Source organism: Lithobates pipiens, unplaced genomic scaffold (genome assembly GCF_037356315.1).
Source record: "Lithobates pipiens isolate NorthernLeopardFrog02 unplaced genomic scaffold, aLitPip1_a1.2 Scaffold_18, whole genome shotgun sequence".
NCBI classification, from domain to species: Eukaryota; Metazoa; Chordata; class Amphibia; order Anura; family Ranidae; genus Lithobates; species Lithobates pipiens.
Genome location: NW_027507758.1, coordinates 13,661,823 through 13,685,097, shown reverse-complemented (window position 1 = coordinate 13,685,097; position 23,275 = coordinate 13,661,823). Strand labels below are relative to the sequence as shown.

Here is a 23,275-nt window from a genome sequence, read left to right as displayed (position 1 = left end):
AGAGATGCCCCCTTCCAATAGGCCACAACCTGTGACGCATTTCAACCCCTGGGGCTTAGTCATAGAAGACCTCTGGGGGGTGGGACGAAACATGTTGGCAGGGGACGAAACATGTTGGCAAAGCATGGTCTATGAAGAGGCAATTCTTTACCTTTTCATGCACTCAGCTGTCCGATGTCCATTAATGATTGGATGAAATGCAGTAACTAAGGGAGGCCAGCACATGTGCTAATCCAAGAAACAGCGTAACTAATGATGAGTGAATGCCACACAGCGGACAGTTCCGAGTGCTTAAATTCACTCATCATTAGTTACGCTGCTTCTTGAATTTGCATATATGTTGGCACCCCATGTAGAGTGGGACAACAGAGCTATAATTTTGGCAATTGGAGTGGTGCTCCACCAAGCATACACTGCATTTCACCCAAACACAGTAAGTTCCTTACAAGCGTCCATCTTTTTTTAGGGAGGCGGTAAGGACTCAAGGATGGGGCAGAGTTGAGAACGCATGTTCTGCATGTCAGAAAAATTGCAATATTAAGCATGGTGGTGAGATGGTGCAATACAGCCATGTCCGAAATAAATGCCAAGCCCTGGACTGCTCATGTTTAATACCTGATAGGTTCGCCTCTTTAATAGGATCCCAACGAGCTACACAATGTCCATTGGAACATAACCGGTGACTGAAGATAAGAGATTTACATAACGAGTCCCATCTAACCCCCTTGCGAGCATGTATTGCAGCTGCAACCGCAAAGCAAACAGCAAATCTTAGCCTATTCATCCAACACCTATCAAAACCGCTCATTGGCAGTTGCCTGAAAAACGCAGGAAGAAGGGCTGAGCTCCGGAACAAGCCGGGCCAAATGACTCCGCTTTGTACAATATAGATGCATAATCAATCGCCTTTGCCGCGTCTGTTCCAGACAGCGTATGGCTCAATGCATTATAACGAACCTAACACTCCATCAAGGGGGATGTAAAAAAGGAAATAAAAAAGAAGGGTACTAACAAAAAAGGCCTGATGCAGAAAATGTCCGGTCAAATTACCGAAACCTTACTAAAAACGTGCCGCTCTCCCGTGTCGATCTGCATCTTAAAATATCTATTTATCCGGCATCCAACCGTTGCCTCTGTGCCCGGCTCGGGCACCACGCCAGAGCGTTCTGTTAGCAGGGTGGGGGCCGCTGTTCCTCTTTTTTTGGCAGCTCTACCTACAGGAGCGCCGGGGCTTAAACGGCGCCCATGCATTTCGCCCTGACAAGCTGCTTACGGGTCGTGCAAAACAAACATTAGAAGAAATGCGGGCTGTTTTAGCCATCTTTTAAAATGCGACAATGCAAACGGACTGGATTCAGCAGAAAAAAAAAAAAAAAGCCTCAAAAAAAAAAAAAAAAAAAAGGTGAGAACCGAAGAATGCTTGCGAAGCCTCTCTGCGCTGCCCCTTAATGAGCTCCCCCGAGCCACGGGCAAACCAATAACAAATTGTCCTCCCTGTGTATCACATATCGGGGAAATTGGACAGAAATAAAAGGGAGAGAAAAGCCTGAAGCTTGTCAGAGGAAATTAATTGAACTTCAGCATGCCAAGAATACACTGGTAATAAAGCCACCCCCGGCAGAATTAAAGGTTCTCATACCGCGAGATGGGGGGGGGAGGGGGGGGTGTAAAATCCAAAAATTTATAGCAGTAATTTGTTCAGAGTTTTTCAAAAGTGCTTGCTGGTCTTTCTGTGTTTGCTGCTGGAATCTCAGAGGAGCAATAAGGAGGACGCTAAGCAAAGGACTGCGTTCGGAATATTTGCCCGGCTTTTTTTTTTTTTTTCCTCTCTGCTTGCCTCCTTGCTGAGGTCGAGAACGCAGTCAACCGGGAACCTGGAGTAAGAATAAAAAAAGGTCCAGTTTTTTTTTTTTTTTTTTTTTTATGATTTACCTGTTAAGTGACTTGTCCCACCCCTGCTATGCGACTGGCCCTGGTAAAGATGCGCTTCCTGTTTTTTTTACCCAACGAAAATACATTTCCATTCTTGGTTGCAACATGACGAAACGTGGAAAATTTCAAGGGGTATGAATACTTTTTCAAGGCGCTGTATGACATTCTTGGTTTGGAGTTTAATATCGCTTTAACTCTCGTGCCTCCACTCTTCTCCTCCCAGAATTGGATCGTCCCATCCACTCCCTTGTTGCTATGATGTTGCCAAGACACCCCCATCTGTTACGGCTCACCTCCACCATTGCTGGAGGGGGGCTCCTCATCCAATTCTAATCCCCCCCCACCCTTCACGTGCGAATTCCCTCCCCTGACACAGTAGCTCTGAGCTCAGCATCTGAGAGCCCCCTCCTGTGATGGTGGGGGTTAGCCAGGCTTCAGGAGGTACGTAAATATCCTATATAGCAAGGACATTATTCCACTGTAGTCAGAGCTTCTCCGTTCACTCTTTTCTATAGACCCCTCTTACCTGCATAGACAGGTTTTGGGAAAGGTGTACTAACCCTAAATGAAAGAACTGTGAAGCAAAATAAGGGTCAGTGCCCATCAATGCAGCCCTTACCCCACTGCCACAAACGCAGACCCCCACCCCACTGCCACAAACGCAGACCCCCACCCCACTGCCACAAACGCAGACCCCCACCCCACTGCCACAAACGCAGACCCCCACCCCACTGCCACAAACGCAGACCCCCACCCCACTGCCACAAACGCAGACCCCCACCCCACTGCCACAAACGCAGACCCCCACCCCACTGCCACGAACGCAGACCCCCACCCCACTGCCACGAACGCAGACCCCCACCCCACTGCCACGAACGCAGACCCCCACCCCACTGCCACGAACGCAGACCCCCACCCCACTGCCACGAACGCAGACCCCCACCCCACTGCCACGAACGCAGACCCCCACCCCACTGCCACGAACGCAGGCCCCACCCCACTGCCACGAACGCAGGCCCCACCCCACTGCCACGAACGCAGACTCACCATTGCCATCAGTGCAGCCTGATTGGTGCCCACGTGTAGCCTCGGATTACATACAGGAGAAACTCCTGCTTTCTAGGCGGCCTCTTTAATAAAAAGTGCCACCTCCTATGACGGACAGAACAGTTGTCCAATGGCAGCGGGACTTCCTATTACAGAGGCCGCCGTGTAAAACAGGAGATTCACCTGTATGTGCGGCACTCATCCTGCCTCCCTCCCTGACCCCTCCGAGGCAGCCAGAATATATACCTTTTGTGGCCCCGGCACTTGGGGATTCGTTGGGGGCCACAAAAGATATACATGTCCAATTTACCAGGCGGGCCGCTCGAAACCGGAACGTGGACCGCAATTGGCCCATGGGCCGGGCTTTGGACATGCCTGCTCTATAGTGTGTACTGGTCTCAATCCAGAGAACTGAATGGCATTTCTGTCAGCTGCCTCCTTCCTCCGCTATCAGCACGAAACACTTCTTACAAGTTTTGCTGACACCAAGACAAAAAATAAATAAAAAATTGACCGAGAGGGAGCTCCATCACACAGCCTATGACTGACAGCCTCAGCTCTGTTCCTGTGTGCTGTTTAAGGGGGGGGGGGGGGTGTCTCTTCCCTCCAATCCGCTCTCAGAGTGCTTCTCACCGATGCAACTTCAGCTCTCTGCCCCCACCTGCTTTCCAGAGCAGAGAGAGCCCATGTAAAATCCTGCACTTTGAATGGATGTAGAGAAGACAGCAGATAAACAGATACAACTTATACAGGAAGATTGGTTTCATCTCTGTGGCAGGTCACTTCACTGGGTATATACTAAAGAGTTTACAGCCACTTTAAACTAGATCCATAAAGCATTTCAGCACTTGCAAGATATCCACACTAACAGAGAAACAGTCTCTGGAGAAATGCAAAGATAGAAAGTGATACCCCGGCGGGGCACCTACCTGCAGACCCGTGCGGGGAAGTAGAGCTTCTGCCAGGAACGACAAAAGAATTGTGAATGATCGATGACTCGGATCCAGTCCAGTTCATCCATGGAGACCTCGATGTAGTAGGAGTACGACCTGCCGACAAGGAATGACATCAAACTCAGTACATCACTCGGAGGCGCACGCAACTTTACGCTATTTAAAGCAGATCTATTGTACATTTTACCCCATCTCATCAGTAAAGAGGTTGTAAGGTCTATTTTTTATTATAAACCGGTCATACTTACCTGCTCTCTGCAATGGTTTTGCACCGAGCAGCATTGACCCTCCTCTTCTGGGGCCCCCGGTCGATCTTGGCTCCTCCTCTTCTGAGGTCCCCGGTCGATCTTGGCTCCTCCTCTTCTGAGGTCCCCGGTCGATCTTGGCTCCTCCTCTTCTGAGGTCCCCAGTCGATCTTGGCTCCTCCTCTTCTGAGGTCCCCAGTCGATCTTGGCTCCTCCTCTTCTGAGGTCCCCAGTCGATCTTGGCTCCTCCTCTTCTGAGGTCCCCAGTCGATCTTGGCTCCTCCTCTGTGTCTGCCTCCCAGTCCATCTTGGCTCCTCCTCTTCTGTGTCTGCCCCCGGTCGATCTTGGCTCCTCCTCTTCTGTGTCTGCCCCCCGGTTTCTTCCATTTGTTAATAAATCGCACCAACTGTTGTCACCTCTCACCAAGCTGCTTGGCGATGGTCTTGTAGCCCATTCCAGCCTTGTGTAGGTCTCCAATCTCATCCCCGACATCCTTGGACATCTCTTTAGTCTTGGCCATGGTGGAGAGATTGGAATCTGATTGATTCTGTGGACAGGTGTCTTTTATACAGAGAACAAGCTGAGATTAGGAGCACTCCCTTTAAGAGAGTGCTTCTAATCTCAGCTTGTTAGCTGCATAGAAGACACCTGGGAGACAGAAATCTTGCTGATCGATAGGGGATCAAATACTTATTTCACTCCTTAAAATGCAAATCAAGTTATAACTTTTTTGAAATGCGTTCTTCTGGATATTTTTGTTATTCTGTCTCTCACTGTTCTAATAAACCGACCATTAAAATTATAGACGGATCGTTTCTTTGTCAGTGGGGCAAACAGACAAAATCAGCAGGGGGTCAAATACATTTTTCCCCCTCACTGTATGGAGGCAGACATGCAAGCTCAATCCCGATCCAGACTGTGTGTGTCCATAGACATCCACAGAGCGGCTTGGCCATGCAACGCGCTCACTGGGTTTGACTGATGGCAGCAGCAGCCAATGATTCTCACTGATCCCAGCAAAGCCTGCGAGACCAGGAAGAGAAGACCTGCATCCCGGCATAGCACTGGATCGATTGTGTGACTTTTCGTGCAACTTTGGACATTAAAAGTCGAACGCCGTGCCCCCACATCAGATAACACGCCCCCACCCCCAGGAGAAGTGCTCTCCTGGGAGGGGGTTACCTTGCGAGCGCACTCCCGAATCCAGAATTCGGCGAACCCCCTCTGCGGTGCCCGCATCATTGGACTTGATTGACAGCAGCCGATGGCTCCCCAGGCAGAGAACCCCAGGTATAGAGACAGCGTGTTAACATGGGTCAAGTTCTAGGGCTCAGGTAAGTAAAACAGGGGGGCGGGTGTCACTGACAGGTGTTTTTTCACCTTAATGCATTAAGGTGAAAAAACATGTAGGTTTACAACCCTTTTAAGCTGAAAGGCCCTGCAGTAACTTCTTTCCACCACTAGATGTCCTTGGTTTTCCAGGTTGAATGACACCCAGTATCATTAAAGCGGGAGTCCACCGGGACTCCGCGTTTTTTTTTTTTTTTAAAAGCCAGCAGCTACAAATACTGCAGCTGCTGACTTTTAAAATAGTTACACTTACCTGTCCAGCGCACCCGCGATGTCGGCACCCGAAGCCGATCTGTAGATCGTCACTCGGGTGCTGCCGCCGCCATCTTGGGTATGGGAATCAGGAAATGGAGCCATTCGGCTTCATTTCCCGGTTCCCTACTGCGCATGCGCGAGTTGCGCTGCGCAAAAAGGATGGTCCCCGCTGCCTCTGGGATCTGTGTTTCCCAGCAGGCAGCGGGGCACTTGCGGAAGGGGGCGGGCACTTGCGGAAAGGGGCGTAATCTACGCCCCTTTCCGCAGAGAGCTATCCCGGAAGTGGGTGCAGTTACCTGGATTATCCAGGTAACTGCACCCCCCTCCCCCCTGAAAGGTGCCAATTGTGGGGCCGGAGGGGGGGAGGAATCCGATGAGCGGAAGGTCCATTTTAGGGTGGACCTCCGCTTTAATCACCGGAAGACTGAGGACATATTGTAAGTGCGGGGCTTTACAGGCTTGCTCCCATGGGGGAGGGGGGGGAGGGGGGGCGGGGAACCCATCAGAGTTGAGTTTTAAGGCTGGGTTCACACCTGTGCAAATTAGATGCGGATTTCCCCCCGCATCCAATTCGCATAGCAGGAGAATGTGACTGGCTCCCTATGGAGCCGGTTCTCATATCTCCATTGCGGCTGCAGAGCCCACTGCACAAAAACGCTGGGCATCTTTGGCTCCGTTTCAAGGCTGAATTCAAGCATAGAATTGGCCCAGATTCGTCCCTGAAACGGGGAACAAGGTCGCACAGCACTGCTGTGCAATCCGCAACGTGTTATAGCGTGAACCCGGCCTTAAAGTAAACCTGTAGGTTGAGGATGGTGCAGACTTTCAGGTACATTTGAGGATAAATAGCTTGTGTTTGAAGTACACAAGGGTCCTGACTTGCCCCTGGCCTTCCTCCCAACCTGCCCCTGGCCTTCCAACCTGCCCCCGGCCCTGGCCTCCCCCTCCCAACCTGCCCCCGGCCCTGGCCTCCCCCTCCCAACCTGCCCCCGGCCCTGGCCTCCCCCTCCCAACCTGCCCCCGGCCCTGGCCTCCCCCTCCCAACCTGCCTTGAGAGGGATTACATTGACTTGTATAAAAGGTAGAAAAGACAATTCAGATGCAGAACATTGCACACGCATTGATCTTGGCTCCCACTTGCCGTCATGTTTATCCCCTGCCATTCCTGCAATGTCATGTATTTATTAAAAATGGTCGTTATATAGCGCCAATAATAAAACATCTTACATAAAATAATTTTTTTTATTTTGAATATAACACTCTGAGCTCTGTTGTACAAAATAACATAAAAACACCAAAGATACAGTATTACAACATTATTATTATTATGACATAATAGTACATTGTTTCACCAAAATACTGATTCATCGTGACCCAACACGTTTCATGGGCTCAGTCCACTTCTTCAGGACCAGTCAGTATGCTTGTTTACTGAAGCATACTGATGGCTCTTGAAGAAGAGGAGAGTCCACGAAACCCGTTAGGCCAAAATGAAATCAGTATTTTTGTGATAAAATGTACTATGTCATAATAAAAATAATAATAATAATAATAATAATAATAATATTGTAATTCTCCTCCTGCCATAGTCCTTCGGGAGCACGGCTTGAACATATCAATTGACACACTTTCTGGGTAGGATATCAGATTCGGTTAAAGGCCTCTTATCCAGCTCTACCACCAAAAATGGGAACAGGAGTTGTATGTAGAATCTGATGATATGTATTGGGACAAAACACTGGCGTTTTCCATCTCATCTAATGCCCAGGAACAGAATTACTGAATTAGGTCTAGGTGGTATCGTTGCCCTACTACCCCTGGACACCAGCCTTTACACACACATATGAACTTTAATGGCATTCCAGTCTTAGTCCGTAGGGTTCAATATTGAGTTGGCTCCGCCCTTTGCAGCTATAACAGCTTCAACTCTTCTGGGAAGGCCGTCCACAAGGTCAGAGCTCTGTGCAGGCCAGTCATGTTCCTCTACCCAAAACTCTGTCCTCTATGTCTTTATGGACCTTGCTTTGTGCACTGGTGTGCAGTCATGTTAGAACAGGAAGGGGCCGTCCCCCAAACTGTTCCCACAATGTTGGGAGCATGAAATTATCCAAAAAGCTCTTGGTAAGCCGACGCCTTAAGAGTTCCCTTCATTGGAACTAAGGGGCCAAACCCAACCCCTGAAAAACAACCCCCCACACCATAATCCCCCCCTCCACCAAATGATTTGGACCAGTGCACAAAGTACGGAGTGATGCACTGTGCAGTGTACTGGAGCATCATGGGAAATGTAGTTCTAAAACATGGGTCTTCAAACTACGGCCCTCCAGTTGTTTAGGAACTACAATTCCCATCATTCCTAGCCATGTCTGTGAATGTCAGAGTTTTGCAATGCCTCATGGGATGTGTAGTTTCGCAACAGCTGGAGGGCCGTAGTTTGAGGATCCCTGTTCTAAAACATCTGGGGTGACAAGGTTCACCATCACTGCTCTATAGGTTTATGTCATTTTTTATTGTGATCTCGAACATTATACTACTAGAGGACTATTGAGATAATTTTATATAAAGAAGCTCTGTTAACCTTCACATGTCCTATTGACCTTTACTGTATCATAACTATGTGACGTCATGATCATTATGTATACATATATAATATATACCATGTGCTGGAGGTAGACGTGAACTCTCAGGTCTATGTTCTGTACAGTTTAAAAATTAAATAAACAGATTCAACATAAAACATAATAATGTTGTATCTTGGTGTTTTTATGTTATTTTGAACAAAGCAGAGCGAGAGCAAGAGCCTCTGGTTTAGTGATGACTGTGTACAGAGACTGATGTGACCGGCTCAATGTTCTCTGTACAGCGCTGCAGTACATGTCGGAGCTATATAAATGTATAATAATAATAATAAATAATATCTCTGACATATACCACAGTGCTGTACAGAGAACGCTGAGCCGGTCACCTCAGTCTCTGCACCAGAGGAGCTTACACTCTAATGTCTCCCCCCCCCCCACCCACAGTAAATAATAATAGACTGTGGGGGGGGACATTAGAGTGTAAGCTCCTCTGGTACAGAGACGGATGTGACCGGCTCAATGTTCTCTGTGCAGCGCTGCAGTATATGTCATAGCTATATAATAATTATTATTATTCTACATTTATATAGCTCTGACATATACCGCAGCGCTGTGCAGAGAACATTGAGCCAGTCACATCCGTCTCTGTACCAGAGGAGCTTACACTCTAATGCCCCCCCCCCACAGATTATTATTATTATTCTACATTTATATAATAATCTGTGGGGGGACATTAGAGTGTAAGCTCCTCTGGTACAGAGACTGATGTGACCGGCTCAATGTTTTCTGCACAGCGCTGCAGTATATGTCAGAGCTATATAAATGGTATAATAATAATAATAATAATTATTATTATATAGCTCTGACATATACTGCAGCGCTGTGCAGAAAACATTGAGCCGGTCACATCAGTCTCTGTACCAGAGGAGCTTACACTCTAATGTCCCACCACAGTCCATTATTATTTACTGTAGGGGGGAGGGGGACATTAGAGTGTAAGCTCCTCTGGTACAGAGACTGATGTGACCGGCTCAGTGATCTCTGTACAGCTCTGCAATATATGTCAGAGTTATATAAATGTATAATAGTGTGTGACGGGGGGGGGGGGGACATTAGAGTGTAAGCTCCTCTGGTGCAATGACTGATGTGACTGGATTTGTGTTACACGGTCTGCTCTCTAATGCTCGGTATTACAGAGGAGTCACGGAGTGGGAGGCAGACGATGGGATACACACCGGTTGTCTCGATCCCACAGCAGAAGGCGGACGTGGTTAATAATAGACGGCTGGCCCAGCTTCACCTCCAGCCCGGATCGGCAGTCATCTTCTATTGGGTGCCGGGAGAAGCCATGATCCAGGTCATAGTTCTGAGTGTCCCCATCTAAGAAGGGCGGATTTGAGCTCCCCCTTCACCACCTGGGCACCGTGCTTCATTGTGGCGATGTTCTCTTCAGGGACTGTGGGGGAGGAGAGGGACAATTAGTAAGGACATACAGATGATATGATCAATTAACCCTTCAGATTCACACACACGTGTATCCAGATCTATAGGACATAAAATGATTGTGAGCTCACATGTTTCATTCCATTGAAGCCATTTGCTACAGAATATCAAATATCTTCTATATGTAGGGAGAGAAGAGAGGGGGAAGGGAAGAGAAGAGAGAGGGAAGAGAGAGAGAAGAGAGAAGAGAGAGGGGGGCGGGGGGAAGAAGAGAGAGAGAAGAGAGGGGGGGGGAAGAAGAGAGAAGAGAGACGAGAAGAGGGGGGGGAGAAGAGAGAAGAGAGACGAGAAGAGGGGGGGAGAAGAAGAGAGAAGAGAGAGAAGAAGAGGGTGGGAAGAGAGAGAAGAGAAGAGGGGGAAGAGAGAGAAGAGAGAGAGAGAGAGAAGAGAAGAGGGGGGAAGAGGAGAGAGAGAGAGAGAGAGAGAGAAGAGAAGAGGGGGGAAGAGAGAGAAGAGAGAGAAGAGAAGAGGGGGAAGAGAGAGAGAGAGAGAAGAGAAGAGGGGGGAAGAGAGAGAAGAGAGAGAAGAGAAGAGGGGGGAAGAGAGAGAAGAGAGAGAAGAGAAGAGGGGGGAAGAGAGAGAAGAGAGAGAGAGAAGAGGGGGGAAGAGAGAGAGAGAGAGAAGAGAAAGGGGGGAAGAGAGAGAAGAGAGAGGGGGGGAAGAGAGAGAAGAGAAGAGGGGGGAAGAGAGAGAAGAGAAGAGGGGGGGAAGAGAGAGAAGAGAAGAGGGGGGGAAGAGAGAGAAGAGAAGAGGGGGGAAGAGAGAGAAGAGAAGAGGGGGGAAGAGAGAGAAGAGAAGAGGGGGGGAAGAGAGAGAAGAGAAGAGGGGGGAAGAGAGAGAAGAGAAGAGGGGGGAAGAGAGAGAAGAGAAGAGGGGGAAGAGAGAGAAGAGAAGAGGGGGGGAAGAGAGAGAAGAGAAGAGGGGGGGAAGAGAGAGAGAGAAGAGGGGGGGAAGAGAGAGAAGAGAAGAGGGGGGAAGAGAGAGAAGAGAAGAGGGGGAAGAGAGAGAAGAGAAGAGGGGAAGAGAGAAAAGAGAAGAGGGGGAAGAGAGAGAGAGAAGAGGGGAAGAGAGAGAAGAGAAGAGGGGGAAGAGAGAGAAGAGAAGAGGGGGAAGAGAGAGAAGAGAAGAGGGGGAAGAGAGAGGAAGAGAAGAGGGGGAAGAGAGAGAAGAGAAGAGGGGAAGAGAGAAGAGAGGGAAGAAGCGCTATTTGTGTAGCAGCTGTGGCCAATTACAGTTATCACAATAGTAGACACTGGTAATGAATTAATGGCATTCACAGGCATTATTGCTTATAACAGTGATCACTGTTATAAGCACTCGGTGAAGAAAAAAAAAAATCCTGATCACCTACTCAGAGTAGTACAGTGTCACTATGGTAACTGTACTGCTCTGTTCACAGTAAAAAAAAAATTCTCTACATTTTTTCACAATTTGTTTTTGTTTATATAGAAAAAAATATATATAAAAAACCCAGTGGTGACTAAATGCCACCAAAAGAAACGTTCCATCGGTCTCACAAAAAAATGCTAAAAATGTTAGAGGTACAGTGTTGCTTGACTATTTGTCATTCAAAGTGTGACAGCTCTGAAAGCTGAAAAATCAGCCTGGGCAGGAAGGGGGTGAAAGTGCCCGGTACTGAAGTGGTTAAAAGTTACCCGATACAAGATAAATCCACCTGGTTTAAGATGTTACTAAACCCAGCAGCCTGCAGTCTCTATAGCGGCTCTCCCACCGTACACAGAACATGCAAATGCAATTATGTTAGTAAGTTAGTAAATATAAACTGCTAAATACCTTCACCCCCCAATCAGCAGTATATAGCAGGCATGTGACTTATCAGTGTCTGGTTAAAGCCTGCAGGAGGAGGAGTTTTCATACTGCACTGGCTGTCTTATAAGGCTGCAGGACCCCTGACCCTCTGTCTTGAGAGGGCAGATTGGCCATGTGCTGATCACAAGCCCCCAAAAAATAAAAATAAATGCTCTAGCAATACACACCAAACTGAGCATATGCAGAGTGCCCCCAAGGCTCCGTTTTAGGAGGGGATGAATTGGGGAAAGTAAAAAAAAAAAAAAAAAAAAAAAAAGGGGGGGGGAGGATCAGAGAAGACAGGCTTTTTACACAATGCTGGAGGGTTTAAAAAGACTTTAAAAGACTGGTAGCATTAATCAGGGTTTAATATATAGAAAATATGCACCTTTTCCAGCTGGAGCAGTGCAGAGATGTACACTTGGGCTTCACATCCCTGCAGGGCAGCTCACAGAAGATAATGGGAGCATCAGCACAGTCCCCCCCCCCCCCCCCAATACACCATAGAATAAATGTCTTACTTAGCATGCCACGATAGTTGAGGTCCATGTCCCGGCTCTCGGAGCGCACTTTAATGGCATCCAAGATGGCATCTGGGGAGAGCAGTGCGGACGGCCTCACCACATTGAGGAGTTCAGTCAGGCTCATGAGCGGGAGGCGAATGGCGGCCATGATCTCGGTGTGGTTTTCGTTCGGGTTGTGCCGGCACCAACGTATCAGGGCCTGAAAGATATCTTTCTCTGGAGCAGCAAATGAATCTCTTTGAATAATATCCAGGAGGGCACCCTGTTGACACAAATCGGAACATCAGAAATGGGCAAAAATGGGGACTTCACCAAAAAGCCAACGTCACATATACTTTTCTTGTTGAGGGCACCACTCACAAACAAAAGGCAATGATGTCACAACCATAATAAACTATTGTCAGTCTACTCAGGAATGTGAAGCATGCCCCGGTATCCCTTTATAATCTTAAAATCCCCAAATACTAAAAGAAACTCATCTCCCGTATAATCCTTGTTGGAAGCAAGTGGTGTCTGAAGCCATCTGGTTGCAATGGATCACATACAACTCAAGAGAAGAGCTCAACCAATAATGGTCTGACTCCAGTTGGGTAGCCTACGGACATCCACTTCCTCTTTGGCTCTCCTTATCTTCTAATAATTCCTCTCCACACCCTTTTCCATTGTATACCCCTCCATCTCCCAGCTCCAGGAAACCCCTTTGCCATGTACTGTAGATGTATCCTATGAGCATGGAGAAGGCTCTCGCCATCACATCCTATTCCTATTTAACTGGAGGTGTCTGAAGCCATCTGGTTGCCATTGATTATATTCAACTCAAGAGCAGAGCTCTACCAATAATGGTTGGATACCAGCTGGGGGGCCTGTGGACAACCCCTTCCTCCGTGGCTTTCCTTCTGTCTTAATATCTCGCCCCACCCTTTTGCATTTCATAGCCCCTCCATATTCCAGCTCCAGAAAGCTGTATTTATGTGGCAGGCTAAAGAAGTTGAAAATAACTTCCTCTCACTCCTCTCTCAGAGTGCCCCCGCTCGCCATGTGGATGCACCCCTTTGCCATAAGGATGTATCCTATCAGCATAAAGAAGGAATCCGCCATCATGTCCAATTATTTGTTTGAAACTGGAGGTCTCTAAAAGTTACTTGGTTGCAATGGATCACATAAAACTCAAGAGCAGAACTCAACCAATAATAACTGGACAAAGTTGGGTGGCCTGTGGAAAACCCCTTCCCTCCTTGGCTCTCCTCTCTACTGATCTTTCCCCACCACCCTTTTCCATTTCATAACCCCTCCATCTTCCAGTGTCGAGAAGCCATATTTATGTGGCAGGCTGAGGAAGTTGAAAAAGGACTTCCCCCCTCTCACTTCTCTCTCAGGATCCCTCCCTTCACAATGTAGATTATCAGCATGGAGAAGGCCTCCACCATCATTTACTAGTCCTTTGCAACCAAGAAGCTTTAGAGACCTCCAGTTTCCAGCAATGGATCACATACAACTCAAAAACACAACTCAACCAAATAATGGATGGACACCAGTTGGGTGGCCCTTCCGCCATGGATTGTCACCTCTCTATTGATTTTCTTTCCCCACCCTTCTCTACTTTATACCCCACTATCTTTGAGCTCCAGGAAGCTGTATTTATGTGGCAGGCTGAGAAAGTGAAGAAGAACTTCCTCTCACTTCTCTCTCAAGCTGCCTACCTTCACCACGCAGGTGTAGCTTGGAGAAGATATCCACCACCGGGTCTTATTTCTACTCCTTTGCCCGAACCTGGAGGTCTCTAAAAAGCTACCTGGTTGCCATGGATCACTTAGAACTCAAGAGCAGAACTCCACCAATAACGGTTGAAACCAGTTGGCTGGCCCATGTACAACTCCTTCCTCCTTGGATTTCCTCTCTACCCACCCTTCTTCTATTTCATACCCTCCATCTTCCAGCTCATGGAAGCCATATTTATGTGGCAGGGTGAGGAAGTTGAAAATAACTTTCTCTCACTCCTCTCTCAGGCTGCCCCCTTCGCTATGTACTGTAGAAATATCCTATCAGCATAGAAAAAGGCACCCGCCATCATGTCCTATTCCTTTGCTAAAAGCTGGAAGTCTTGAGAGCTACCTGGTTGCAACGGATCACATACAACTCATGAGCAGAACTTTCAAATCAAGAATGGTTGGGCACCCAGATTGATACCCCAGACGACGTGAATTTTTCACAAAACGCATTGGGTGGCGTGACACGCTTACTTGCCTCATGTGAACCGGTACCAGAAGGGATATCGATTGGTGTTCGCGATCGGCCGACGCTTGCCCAGTTTGATGATATGCCCGATGTTCTTTCATGTTTGTAAGTGCATCTCTTGTTTTTTTATATTCGTTTTAATAAATGATTTTACACTATTTGGAGCGCTTTTTTTCCTCCCTATGGTGAACCTTCCTTGATTCTACAATGCCACACATCTGAGTCCCGCTTTAAACAGAGTCTTCCCATGCTGGACAGTTTATGACTGGTGTATCTCCTAACCTGCCTTACGTTAAAGTGTTCCATTTGGAGGGCTCAAGTTTGATCCATCTGCAGACCCTTTTTGTGATTAAGCGCTCCCTACCGGGACATCTGGTAAGGGGCTATTATTACTTGTCTGGTGGAGGTGCACCTGGTTTTTCTTCACGTTGATTGAAAAGTTTTACGATTGAATAGATCCCTTCCACACAGGGTGTCTCTCCAGTTGGACTTTTTATGGACTTTATGTTATCACATATAGTTTCAGAACTGTTTGAGTTTACTTTACATGCTTTTTTTCTTTGAATTATTGACTTAGAATTGTACATGCTTTTTCCTTTTTGGTTCATAGCCTATGAGGGAACATATATGTTCACTGTATACAATTATAAGTAATGTCTTATGGTTTATTTAGTCATAAGTTTGGTGTGTTAGAGTTATAGATCACAAGATACACTTGTTTAAGGTAGATCGGCTTAAATCCTAATAGAAATATTGGGGATTGCGCAGTTCTCTTCTTTTTCTTTGTCTCTATATGCATATTACACTTTGGGTATATATTAGAATTGCTGCATCACACATTTTCGTTAAGTATACACTGTAGCGCAGATTTCCTCTTCCTTTTTTTCTCTTACCCAGATGGGTGGCCTGTGAACACACCACCTCCCCTTCCTGCTTAACTCTCATTCGCCTCTATTACTCTCCCTCCTTGGCTACTCACCACCTCTCTAATCTCCCTCTGACTCTTCTCCAATACACTTACGTCTTTCTGATAATTGAGTCATAACTCTCAATAATGCTAAATAAATTGCTGAGCCAAGACAATAAGGTATTGTGCATTCTGTATAAACTTCATATGTATTGTCTTACCAATGTTCAACCCAATCATTTTATTTATTTATTTATTTTTTAAAAGATATTTTTTCATTTGTTTTTTTGACAACCCAAACTTTTAGTTTAATGATACTACACAGTTTTATCTTTCTTTGGAAACCATTTTTATCATTAAAAAAAAAAAATTAAAATGAGGAGTAGACAGAATAGGGATCTGTTACAAAAGGAAAGACCAAGAAAGTCCTGTGATCTCACCAATTGTAAAAATAAAAATAAATAAATAAATAAAAAACACACCTTCTAAACTGAAAAAAAAAAAAAGTTTTCACATTTATTGTATTTGTACTCTAAAGCCCAACTCCAGGAAAGAGATATTGTGACACAATGGTTCTGAACAGATTACTGTGCACAGGTTAGACCCTCAGCAACACTGGGATATGACCAGTATTTATGTACCTTTGACAGCGAGGGGTGCACGGGGATGGAGAAAGGGATGACGTGATATGACAATTGGACACCAAGAAGAGGATTCTGGGATATGACCAGGGTCAGAAGGCAACTTAGACAATAACAAGGGGATTGTGGTATATAAACAAAATAGCAAACTGTGCCTTGGACAGGGAGTGGAGGATTGTGGGAAATTATCAGTGGTGCGCCATACCTTGGACAGGCAGTGGAGGATTGGGGGAAAAGACCGGTGGCACACCATACCTTGAACAACAAAAGGGGTGGAGATGGAGAAGGGATGGCAGGATATGGTCACTTGCTTGCCGTATCTTGGACACTGAAAAAAAAGGATCGTGGAATATGACCAGGGTAACAGTATACCTGGCTTAGGACAGTGGCAATAGCAAGTGGGATATAACCAATAGCACACCGTACTTGGACAGTGAAAAAGAGCATTGTGGAATATGATGATTAGTGGTGCACCGCGCCTTGGAAGTGAGTAGAGGGTTCCTTGCAATGACCAGTGACACATCATTCCATGGACAGTGAGTGGAGGATTATGGGCTATGGCCATTGGCACACCATACCATATACAGCGAGTGGAGGATTGTGGGAAATGACTAGTTGTGCATCGTACCTTGGACAGTGAGTGGATGACTGTGGGATATGACCAGTGGCATATTTTTCCTTGGACAGGGAGTGGAAGATTGTGGAATATGACCAGTGGAGCCCCGTACCTTGGACAGTAAGAGGGATGGAGAAAGGGGTTTTCAGGATATGACCACTCAGGTCTCATACCTTGGACGCTGAGAAGGGGATTGCGGGATTTGACCAGGGTCATAAAATACCTTAGAGACAGTGGCAAGGGAAATTGTGGGATAGAACCAATAGCACAACCTACCTTGGACAGTGAGTGGAGAACTGTGGGATATGAACAGTGGCATAGTAGTCCTTGGACAGTGAGTGGATTATGGGATATGAGCAGTGGCTACCAAATCTTGGACTGTGGGTGGAGGATTATGGGATATGACCAGTGGCACACCATACCCGGGACAGTGAGTGGAGAATTGTGGGATATGACCAATGGCACATCGTCGATTGGCGAGTGAGTGGAAGATTGTGGGATATGACTAGTGGCGCATCGTACATTGGACACTAAGTGGAGGATTTTGGGATATGACTATTGGTACGCTACACCTTGGGCAGTGAGTGGAGGACTCTGGGATAGGACTAGTGGCGCATCGTACCTTAGACAGTAAGTGGAGGATTGTGGGATATGACCAGTGGCGCACTGTACCATGGACAGCGAGTGGAGGATTATGGGATAAGCCCAGTGGCACACCATACCATGGACAGCGAGTGGAGGATTATGGGATATGACCAGCAGCGCTCTGTACCATGGACAGTGAGTGGAGGGACTGTGGGATATGATCAGTGGTGTACCATACATTGGACAGTGAGTGGAGGATTATGAGTTATGGCCATTGGACAGTGAGTGGAGGATTATGGGCTATGACCAGTGGTGCGCCGTACCATAGACAGTGAGTGGAGGATTGTGAGATATGACCAGTGGTGTACCATACATTGGACAGTGAGTGGAGGATTGTGGGATATGACCAGCGGTGCTCTGTACCATGGATAAGTTGAGGATTGTGGGATTTGACCAGTGTTACACGGTACATTGGACAGCGAGTAAAGGATTATGGGATACGGCCGGTGGCACTCCTTACCTTGGATAGTGAAAGGAAGCCATCGCTGGACAGGACGTCCTGTGCACTGCGGTCCATGAACAGGCAGCAGGTGGAGCAGAGTTTCCCCAGGGAATAGAGGTTGGCCACATCGTAGATCATGCAGACGTTCTGGATCTTCAGGATAGTACACAGGTACTCCGAGGTGGAGTCTTCCAGCTCCGGGAAGCCGTATTTATGTGCCAGGCTGAGGAAATCGAGCAGAACTTCCTCCCGCTCCTCTCTCAGGCTGGCCCGGCCCGTGTAGATGTATTTTATCAACATGGAGAAGGCCTCCGCTGTCGTATCCTGCAAGAGGATCTCCGCCTGGGGCTGGGCCTCCCGCATACCTCCGTATAACAACGCTCTGCACAGAACACACAGAGAAGGCAAAATGTAAGCAGATAAAACTGGAGCTTTAGGAATGAATAGCTTTGCATTATAAGCAGCTAGAGAGGTGATTGAAGACTTGTTTTACAGTTTTGTTACTGATTACATGCCCATAATCTGGGCAAAGTATGTCTATAAAATCTACAGTGGAGATATATATATATATATAAAAAAAAAAAAAAAAAAAAAAAAAAAAGAGTATAAAAAGGTAGGAAGAAGGACAAAGCTAAAATCATTTCAGAACATTTTCCACCTCTATTGTGACCTATAAACTGTACAACTCAACAAACTGAAATCTTTTAGGTGGGGGGGTTAAAACTAAAATAATGTGGTTGCAGAAGTGTGCACACCCTCTTATAACTGGGGATGTAGCTGCGTTCAGAATTAAGCAATCACGTTCAAACTCATGTTAACTGGTTATTATTATACAGGATTTATTGTCGCCCGCCCCATCAAATGATGGCAGGGCGGTGCGGCTCTCGTTCTGGGTCGGCGTCCCAGAATGGGCGAGCAGCAAAGCGATTGCAGCCTAGCAACACGGCGCGACCCCGATCTCTGTAAAGAGCCATGTCCAAGGTCTTTAACCATGTGATCGGCTTTGTTTAATCACATGTAAACAAGGAAGTGCCGGTAATCGTTGCTCCTCGCCTCACACCGACAGAGTGTGTGGCAAGGAGAGCCGATCAGGGGGATATGTAGGAATGTAATTAGGGCACTGATCATCAGTGCCCCGATTACAGTATAGTAAAACAGTGTCACCATACAGTACCCACCAATGCCAGCAATCAGTGCCCACAAGTGCCAACAGTGCCCATTAGCGATGCAAGTCAGTGCTGGCAATCAGTGCCACCCATTAATGCCCATCAGTACCGCCTATCCATGCCACCTATCCGTGCCATCTAACAGTGCCCATAAGAGCGGTATATTAGTGCCTCATCAGTGCCCACCAGAACTGGGGAACCTGGGCATTCTCCCTTGAGGCGAACAGGTCCACCTCTGGTAGCCCCCATTTCCCGGCAATCATTGCGAATACCTCCGGGTTTAGAGACCATTCCGCTTCCCGAATAGCGTTTCTGGTTAGGAAGTCCACTAACCTGTTTAGATCACCTTTTAGGTGGACTGCTGATAGAGATAACAAATGTTTTTCTGCCCACCGAAGGATCTCCATGGCCAGTACTTGAAGCGACCTGCTTCTTGTACCCCCCTGCCTGTTTAAATAAGCCACCGCCGTGGCATTGTCTGTTAGGACCTGAACGTGATGTGACTGAAGCTCCTGAACAAACAATTCCAGAGCCAAGGCAATCGCCTTGAGCTCCCTCCAGTTTGAGGACCTTACTGTCTCCTCTTTGGCCCAGAATCCCTGAGTAAAACGTGTTCCTAGATGGGCTCCCCACCCCCAGGAACTGGCGTCGGTTGTTAGTCTTTTCTCGACTGGAAAAGCCCAGACTAACCCTTCTGATAAGACATCCTGTCTTTTCCACCACCATAGGGACCTTTTTACCTGGGTTGACACTCTTACCTCTGCCTCTAGGGATGCCACTGTGTGATCCCAAGATTTTAGAAGGAAAGCCTGCAGACACCTGAAATGCATTCTTGCCCACTGGACTGCCGGCATTGTTGAGGTTAGAACCCCCAAAGCTGACATAACCTGCCTTACTGTCAGATTTTGGCTGGTCTGCAGTAAAGACCCTGCACCGGAAATCCTGTCCTTTTTGTCTAAGGGAAGGAAGATTTTTTGATCCACCGAATTTATTAGATAACCTAAAAACCGAATCTCCTGGGATGGGTTTAGGGATGACTTTTGGAGGTTCAAAATCCACCCCAAAGCCTCCAGATGGCTGCGAGCTTTGCCTAGATTGATCTGCAATTCCTCGCTGGATGGGGCGAAAAACAGCAGATCGTCCAAATAAGGAATAACTGCGATTCCCTGAAGTCGCAGCGGAGCTAAAGCTTCTGCCATTACTTTGGTAAAAATTCGGGGAGATGATGACAGGCCGAAGGGTAGGGCCCTGAACTGGAGATGAACCATACCCCCCAACCTCACCGCCAGCCTGAGGAACTTCTGAGACTGGGGAGAGATCGGAACACGTAGGTATGCATCCTTTAAATCCACTGACGCCATAAAACATCCTGGCGTCAACAGATTCCTGACTGAAAAAAATTGAGTCCATCTTGAACTTTCTGTACCTAATGGACTCGTTTAACGGTTTTAGGTTGAGAATCAACCGAAATTTTCCTGTCGGTTTTATTTACTAGGAAAAAACATGGGAATAAAACCCCTCCTGCTGTTCTTGCAGGGGCACCTGTACCACTACACCCTGCTGCATCAGTTCCTCTAGAGAGGACTTCATGGCCAGGGCCCTTACCGATACCCGTGGGGTGTTTGTAATCAGGAACCTTTTTGGGGGGTTGTTGGCAAACTCGAGTGTGTAACCCTGCGTGAGAGTGGTCAGAATAAACTGATTTGAAGTTATCCCTGACCACTGCGGAAGAAATTCTTGTAGTCTTCCACCCACCCGCAGAGACGAGTCATTGAGATTTCTCGGCCTGTGTAGGAGGACGGAAGAGAATGCCGCCTCTACCTTTCGGCTTCGGGGTGGACCAATTTTTCCTTCTCCCCTGCAATTTGCTGTCCTGATCCTGAGTTTGAGGTCGAAAAAGACGTTTTAGTACCTGCTTTTTCTTTTTGACCGGGAAGGATCTCTTTTTATCGGCTGTCCTGTCCAGAATATTATCGAGGTCAGGGCCGAAGAGAAGGTCCCCTGAAAAGGGTAACCCATACAGCTTGCTCTTTGATGCCGAGTCACCGGGCCAGGTTTTAAGCCATAAGGCTCTTCTTGCAGCATTAGTTAGAGCTGCTGACCTGGCTGACATCTTAAATTGCCTCAGCTGAGGCATCTGCAATATAAGCAACTGCCGCAGTCAAGGTAAAAAAAGAATCTAAGATTTCCTGTTTGGGGGAATCTGCAGCTATATGTGACTTTAACTGGTTAATCCAGAATTCTAAATTTCTGGCTACACACGTTGTGGCCATTGCTGGTTTTAAATTGCTCATAACTGATTGCCATGATCTCTTGAGCAAAAGATCCATGCGTTTGTCCATCGGATCCCTCAAAACTCCCATGTCCTCAAAGGACAGATCCGTGGACCTTGAGACCTGGGAGAAGGCGGCATCCAATCTGGGCACCTTGTTCCACACTGCTGCAGGGTCCTCCTCAAAAAGAAAACGCCTTTTGTGGGCTTTGGAGAAAAAGGGCCTCAGAGATGACTGGATGAACTGGGAACGTTCGGCCCTTAGGCTCATCCAACCCAGCATACATGCGGTCATGGAGTGATAATTCCTTTTTCTCCTCACTTAAGCCAAACGTAGCATGAATGGCTTTAAGGAGCCCATCAACCTCTTCAATGGACAGTTTGAATTTAGAGGGGGCTACCTCAGAATCCTCCAACTCCTCTTCCGAATCTTTAACGGAAAGAGCAGCGGACTGCTTTTCCCTATCTGAAGGGTCTTCAGGCAGAGATTCCAATACCAGGATAGAGAAAGACCCCTGGGAAGACTCTGAAGTGGAAGTCTGACTAGCAGCCGGGTTTACTAGTGAGTCACGAAAATTCTGAATCGTGGCGTATAGCTCCTTCTTTACAGAGGCCACCAGATCCTCACATACAGAGGCTGATTCCTCTTTAACTAAAGAAGTAATGCAGGCACTGCACAGGGTTTTCTTCCAATTTTCTCCCAGCTTGGCCCTGCAAGAAGGACATCTTTTCTTTGGGTCAGAGCTCTTAGCCTATGAAGAAAAAGACAAAAAAGGGAAAAAAAAACAGGGAACCCTTAGTGAGACCCAGTCTCAGCCTTGATAGGGATCACCACACAGGTGCACTGAGAAGAAACCAGTCAGCTTCTAGTGCCCAGACAGGGCCCTTGCCACCAGGGGGGAAAGAAAAAAAAAAAAAAGGAGAGACCAAAAGCCAGGAAATAGGAGAGAAAAGGCAGACTTTAACCGCTGCCTCCTACCTGGGCTTTGCTGGTGCCTGTCCCCACCGCTGCAGACGCTGAATCTTCCATAACAGGTGTGCAGAATTCCACTTGTGGCTACATGCCGCCTCCGGACTCCCATAATGCATCTGCACCGGACCGGAAGCGGAATTAGGCACCAGCTCCTGTCCTCCCTCCTCCCCCCTGCGTCCACGCCGGAAACGACGTTTCAGCCGACCCAGTGACCCGCTCTGTCACTTCCGGCGTGACCGCCGAAAAAAAAAAAAAAAATAAAAAAAATACATGGCGGCGGCACACGCGCGCCGCCACGCCTACGGACGTGCGGGCCACCGAATCTTCGGCTCTCTCCGAGCACCAAGAGGAGCCCGCTTGCTACCACTGCCGAGGCCTGGGTAGGTCGGGAGGACAGCGGGTCCCTTAAGGAGGAAAAAAGGGAAGGAAGCCCTGTCCCTCAGGAACACCCAAGAGAACCGACTCCCTCCCAGAAGATGTTCCCTCCGGGCCGGAGGAAACACTAACTGAGGTGTGGTAGGGAGGTGCCTCCCTTTAAAGTCTGGAGGAAGAAGGTGTTTCCTAACGAGGAGGGAGGAGTCGCTATCTCTCAGGTGCTGTCCTGAAAGACGCCTTGGGAAAATCTCCATAGGCGACGCTTACATTTTTTTTTACGGTTACCAGGTTAGAGTCACAGAGGAGGTCTAATACGAGAATGATTGTTTGTTCTCGCTCTGACAATCTTGGCGATACCTCACATGTGTGATATGAACACAGTTTACATATGCGGGCACGACTTCCGCATGCGTTTTCTTTGCTGCGCGAGCTCACGGGAATGGGGGTGCGCTGAAATTTTTTTATTTTTTATTTCTCATTTATTTTTATATTATTATATTGTGTTTTTAGGAATGTCAACATCCCTTGATACCTTGTACACACGGTCGGACACTGCGACCACAAAATCCGTCTGATTTTTTCCGACGGATTTTCTCCTAAACTGGTGTTGCATACACACGGTCGGACAAAGTTGTCGGAAAATCCGATTGTTCAGAACGTGATGACATTCGTTGGTTAGGACGGGACTACGTTGAGGCTAGTAGCCAATAGCTTTCGTCTTGTAATTTGATCTGAGCATGCGTGGCACTTTGTCCGATCGGAATTCTCTACAAACGATCAGAAAAAGTCCGATCGGATTTTTTGG

General features: G+C 47.4%; 1 protein-coding gene across 1 annotated transcript in view; it reads right to left on the bottom strand.

The window, feature by feature from the left end:
• The window catches only part of BTBD9 (BTB domain containing 9), a 223,401-nt gene that overhangs the window by 186,228 nt on the left and 13,898 nt on the right, over positions 1–23,275 (bottom strand). Inside the window, 5 exon segments of the mRNA XM_077485389.1 lie at positions 3,909–4,028; positions 9,598–9,746; positions 9,748–9,818; positions 12,196–12,460; positions 17,703–18,066. Of these exon segments, the coding sequence (XP_077341515.1) occupies positions 3,909–4,028; positions 9,598–9,746; positions 9,748–9,818; positions 12,196–12,460; positions 17,703–18,066 (969 nt within the window).